General features: G+C 46.3%; 1 protein-coding gene across 1 annotated transcript in view; it reads right to left on the reverse strand.

Annotated features, from left to right (window-relative positions):
- Positions 1 to 955: 955 nt before the first annotated feature.
- LOC143288207 (QRFP-like peptide receptor) overlaps positions 956 to 5,924 on the reverse strand; it is an 18,166-nt gene continuing 13,197 nt past the window's right edge. The window contains exons 5-7 of the mRNA XM_076596576.1: positions 3,370 to 3,609; positions 2,325 to 2,491; positions 956 to 1,058 (exon numbers count right to left, since the gene is read on the reverse strand). Coding sequence (XP_076452691.1) covers positions 956 to 1,058; positions 2,325 to 2,491; positions 3,370 to 3,609 — 510 coding nt within the window. The remainder of the gene's footprint in view (positions 1,059 to 2,324; positions 2,492 to 3,369; positions 3,610 to 5,924) is intronic.

The raw sequence follows: 5,924 nt of genomic DNA on the forward strand, positions 1-5,924 counted from the left end.
CCTTAGTAACTGACTGATAAAATAAACAAGCAAACTCATACCAACAAATCAGTTTTCCTTAGTAACTGACTGGTAAAGTAAACAAGCAAACTCATACCAACAAATCAGTTTTCCTTAGTAACTGACTGGTAAAGTAAACAAGCAAACTCATACCAACAAATCAGTTTTCCTTAGTGATTGACTGGCAAAGTAAACAAGCAAACTCAAACCAACAAATCAGTTTTCCTTAGTAACTGACTGATAAGGTAAACAAGCAAACTCATACCAACAAATCAGTTTTCCTTTGTAACTGACTGGCAAAGTAAACAAGCAAACTCATACCAACAAATCAGTTTTCCTTAGTAACTGACTGGTAAAGTAAACAAGCAAACTCATACCAACAAATCAGTTTTCCTTAGTAACTGACTGGTAACGTAAACAAGCAAACTCATACCAACAAATCAGTTTTCCTTAGTAACTGACTGGTAACGTAAACAAGCAAATTCATACCAACAAATCAGTTTTCCTTAGTAACTGACTGATAAGGTAAACAAGCAAATTCATACCAACAAATCAATTTTCCTTAGTAACTGACTGGTAAAGTAAACAAGCATACAGAAATTAACACCAGAACATGTCAGTTTTCCACAGTATGTACATTTGACTATTTCCCTCTGTTAATAGACAAGAAAAGAAATACGTATGGAAGAGACAAAGGATTTCAATTTCAACAGTACTTTTCTTTTCAGATAACTATCAGTAGAATTTTTATGAAGTATGAGTGGGTTCTATAGTATGTACACAGATATTTTTGTCTTATGTTGTCGATAAAGGGGCACACATAATTATTATAATGTAAAGTACAATCCACATGTTATAGCACAGTACAACAGTACAACAGATATTGTCGGCCTCCTACGTAACAACCGTGTCCACCCTGGACACGACACCCCACATCAGTCCTCAGCCCAGATCATCAGCCGGTCCTGTTGGGCCCGAACTTGACCACCCAGGTCTGCTGCAGAGGCTCCACGTGGAAGATCTTCTCCGGCCCGTTCACCACAGAGCTGTCCGTCTCGCTGCTCAGTGCAGGATGTAGGGTGCCGGGTGGTTTGTATTATAAACAAATTATTGTGTTCGTTCAGTAAAATACAGCAGTACAGAATACAGAATATAAAATACTTTATTATCTCAGCAAGAGAAATTCATATGTGGCGTAAAACAGAAAAAGACAATACAAGAAAATCACAGTCATTCAACATGTATATAGGTACACCATATCAAGATGTCAACCAAGGGCAAACCATCCATACAATCAATAATCACAGTAGACAACAACAACAGAAACCCTTAAAAAGTAATTTAGAATAAATCAAGCATAAACTACCGCAGCCATACACATGCAGTAATAATCATAGTTAAAGGATAGACATAATAGTATACTAAAAGCTGGCATAGACATCTAATAACAGTATGCAATTCACAGTACTTTGAGTTTAGATGTCATATAGATGTATATGGGCACAGCAAGGAGAAGCTTATGTAAAGCATGCTCTTTGTAGAAGTATAATTATGCGCATGAACTGGATACAGGAAGAGTGAGCGTGTGTGGAAACAGACTGTTGGGAATCTTTATTTCTTATGTTATTTTTTTTCTAATAACTTAACCAGTAGATGGTACTGCAGGTGTAAATCTGTTGCTAGTTGCGTGCTTCTTTCTTAATTATTTTGGGTGAACGGTTTGTATCCTCGTTCCAATTAGTGTGTGTGTATGTGTGTGTGTGTGTGTGTGTGTGTGTGTGTGTGTGTGTGTGTGTGTGTGTGTGTGCTCGCGCGCGCGCGCGTATTTATGTTCAAAATATTGAAAATGGCCACTCTTCTTTTGCGTCGTCCAGTCAGTAGATTTTTGTGAACTCCGTCTCTAAATAATAACTGGACATTGATCAGCGCTTTCCTCACTGCACAAAGCGCTTTACAATCCACACACACACGCATACGAAAAACACTCAGTCCTCAACTCACAGTCATGCACAACAAGCATATATATGCGCATTCAAACTCGCACGTACAATGCATACATACATACATCCATTCATCCACCCATCCATACATTCGACGCACACACAATACAGCGTTACAAACATAATTTTTCTTCTTCTTTGTTTGCTTTTCCTTTACCAAAATGGATCTATCAAAACTAGTTTTTGATGATAATGGTTATTTACATAATAATAAAAACTATAAAAAAATAAACACACACACACACACACACACACACACACACACACACACACACACACCTATCCCCCCCCCCCCCCCACACACACAGACACGAAGGAACTCACTAGATAGGTGGGCGTGGCAGTGGCTGGGGCGGGAGGTGGGCGGGGAGGGGGGTGACGCGGCGGAAGGACGGGCAGAAGGAGCACAGCTTGCCGAAGTTCTTCCGGAACTTGTCGTGCAGGATGGTGTACACGATGGGGTTCAGGCAGGGGCAGGACAGGGCCACGCACTGCGGGACACACACACACACACACACACACACACACACACACACACACACACACACACATACACAGGGAGACACACACACACACACACACACACACACACGTGTCTCACGTCATACCTGCAGGAAAGAAGTACCTCACGTCATACCGACATGAAGTGTCTCACGTCAAACCTGCAGGAAGTACCTCACGTCATACTTGCAGAGAGTGTCTCACGTCATACCTGCAGGGAGTGTCTCACGTCATACCTGCAGGAAGCACCTCACGTCATACTTGCAGAGAGTGTCTCACGTCATACCTGCTGGAAGAAGTGTCTCACGTCATATCTGCAGGAAAGAAGTACCTCACGTCAAACCTGCAAGAAGAAGTATAACGTGGCAAACCTGCAGGAAAGAAGTACCTCACGTCATATCTGCAGGGAGTGTCTCACGTCATACCTGCAGGAAGTACCTCACATCATACCTCCAGGAAGTATCTCGTGTCATATCAGCAGGGAGTGTCTCACGTCATACCTGCAGAAATAAGTGTCTCACGTCATACCTGCAGGAAGAAGTACCTCACGTCATACCTGCAGGAAGAAGTATCTCACGTCACACCTGCAGGAAAGAAGTGTCTCACGTCATACCTGCAGGAAGAAGTGTCTCACGTCACACCTGCAGGAAGAAGTATCTCACGTCACACCTGCAGGAAGAAGTATCTCACGTCACACCTGCAGGAAAGAAGTGTCTCACGTCATACCTGCAGGAAGAAGTGTCTCACGTCACACCTGCAGGAAGAAGTATCTCACGTCACACCTGCAGGAAAGAAGTGTCTCACGTCATACCTGCAGGAAGAAGTGTCTCACGTCACATCTGCAGGAAAGAAGTACCTCACGTCATACCTGCAGGAAGTACCTCAGCGTGACCAGCCGGGGCCGGAGGGGCAGGCGCAGGAGTTTGGCCAGCAGGTCGAAGGTGAGGAGGGGCATCCAGCACCCCAGGAAGATGAGCAGCACGAGGAAGAGCATCTTGATGGCCCGCCGCTTGTACTGCTGTCTGAAGGCCTCCACGCCCACCGTCATACGGCCAGCCGGGGGCTGCCTCAGCCACAGCTTGGCGATGATCACCGCGTAGCTCGCTCCCTGCAGGCATGGAGGAGGAGGAGGTGGGGGAGGTGGAGGAGAAGGAGGAGGACAAGGAGGAAGTGGAAGAGGGGGAGGAGGAGGAGGAGGGGGAGGAGGTGGAGGAGGAGGAGGAGGGGGGAGAAGGAGGAGGAGTAAGAAGGGGGAGAAGGAGGAGGAGGGGGATTTGGTGATGGGGGAGGAGGAAGAGAAGGAGGGGGAGGTGGAGGAGAAAGAGGTGGAGGTGGAGGAGGAAAGGGAGGTGGAGGAGGAGAAGGAGGGGGAGAAGTTGAAGGAGGATTAGGAGGAGGTGGAGGAGAAGAAAGGAGGAGGTGGAGGAGGAGGAGTAAGGAGGGGCAGAAGGAGGAGGAGGAGGAGGTGGAGGAGGAGGAGGAAGAGGTGGAGGAGGAGGAGGATGGGTGGAGGTGGAGGAGATGGAGGAGGAGGAAGAGTTAGAGGTGGAGGAGGAGGTGGAGGGTAAGGAGGAAGAAGAAGAGGAGGTGGAGGATGAGGAGGAGGTGGGGGAGGAGGAGGTGGAGGAGGAGGAGGAGGTGGTGGAGGAGGATGGGGAAGAGGAGGTGGAGGAGGAAGAAGAAGAGGAGGTGGAGGAGGATGTGGTGGTGGAGGAGGTGGAGGAGGAAGAAGAAGAGGAGGTGGAGGAGGATGTGGTGGTGGAGGAGGAGGAGGTGGAGGAGGAGGAGGTGGAGGAGGAGGAGGAGGTCGGGGTTGTGGAGGAGGAGGTGGTTGTGTAGGAGGAGGTGGTTGGGGAGGAGGAGGAGGTGGGGGAGGGATTGTGTTTAACGTCCCGTCGCGCATACTGACGATTGTAGACATTTCAAAACAGTGTTCTTTTTGGAATATGTCACAATAGAACACAGTTTCAGATGAACAGGACTACAAGAAGATCTTATGTAAAGTCCTGTCCTTACGCACACTGATGATTGTAGACATATTTTTCCAAACAGTATTTCATTTGGAACATGTCACAATACAACACAGTTCACATACGAGCAGGACGACAAGAAGATCTTATATAAAGTCCTGTCTTGATCTATGTATACACTAAGTATGTGACGGATGTCATCATAACTAGAAATTTAAAAGTGATCATACATGAATTTCAACAAAAATTGTAGACATTTGCTGAATTCTAATTTTCGAAATTTGAATGTTATTGTATAAAAGGTAGGAGAGAAGGGGGTGGAGTGGAGCTGAATGGGGGAAAACAGGGTAGATGGGGGGGGGGGGGTGGGGGGGGGAGGGTGGTGGTGGTGGTGGAATCAAATGTGAATAATATGAACTGGAATAAATAGAAATACAGTCAAAGAAAGTACTTCACTCACTCCCTACCTGATATCAAGTAATGACAGGCGAGAGCGTTCCCTACTGATTACCGCTATACACGTTCTGATGGGCTTCGTAAAAGAGAAGTTGTTCATTCAACAAGAGAAACAGCTGATAATGAAAGTAAGTAAAAAAAAAAATCAACGTTCCTTGTGATGACGCACTTTCGTGCAGGTAGCTTCGCCTTCAACACCCAGTCAAAATTTATATGCTTTCCTGTCACTTCACTGAAACAGAAAACACTTGATATTAGGGCAATATCTAGACCGTAACGAAATGGATAATGCAGGGATGGGACAGTACAGCAGTGGTGGTAAAATGATAGACAAGACATGTTTGTAGCCAAAGGAGGAAAGTGTCAAGATGTCTATGTCCCTACATATGTTCAGATAGAGTCATAGAACATGTGTGCAACAGGTCATGCTTTCACTCACTCCATTTTGCAGTATTCGCCTGGTATTTGGGCCTTAGGCGCCCCGTTATATGGGGTAAGTGAAGATATAGCATATTTCATGCAACAAATGATCCATAACAGTTTTAATTTCAAGGAGGTGTCAAAAGCGTGCGCAGTACTGGTCCATAATACGCAACACCACATATGCTAGAAAAAGGGGAAAAAAAAGACAGCAACAAACACATGAAACCGCCATCACTGCCACAAACACCACCACCATCATTAAACCATAGCGGCAATAACAATCACATCAGCAACAACACACCACCACCACCACCACCACCACCCAATCTCCCTGACCCGTTCCCCTCCCCTAGACTCTACTCCTCCACCCCTACCCCAAGCCAGCAACGACTCTCAACACCACCACCGCCATCCTCCCCATCAAAATTCGTGGGGATGAGCAGTGGGACGATGTATACCACCCCTCTACCTCCAACCCCGCACCCTTACCCACTAACTCCACCCAACCCCATCCCACCCCACCCCATCGCGCCCCCAACGGCTCTCCCCACTTCTGCAATCCCCCCACCTCCTC

The sequence above is a fragment of the Babylonia areolata genome, chromosome 1, assembly GCF_041734735.1.
Source record: "Babylonia areolata isolate BAREFJ2019XMU chromosome 1, ASM4173473v1, whole genome shotgun sequence".
Taxonomy (NCBI): domain Eukaryota; kingdom Metazoa; phylum Mollusca; class Gastropoda; order Neogastropoda; family Buccinidae; genus Babylonia; species Babylonia areolata.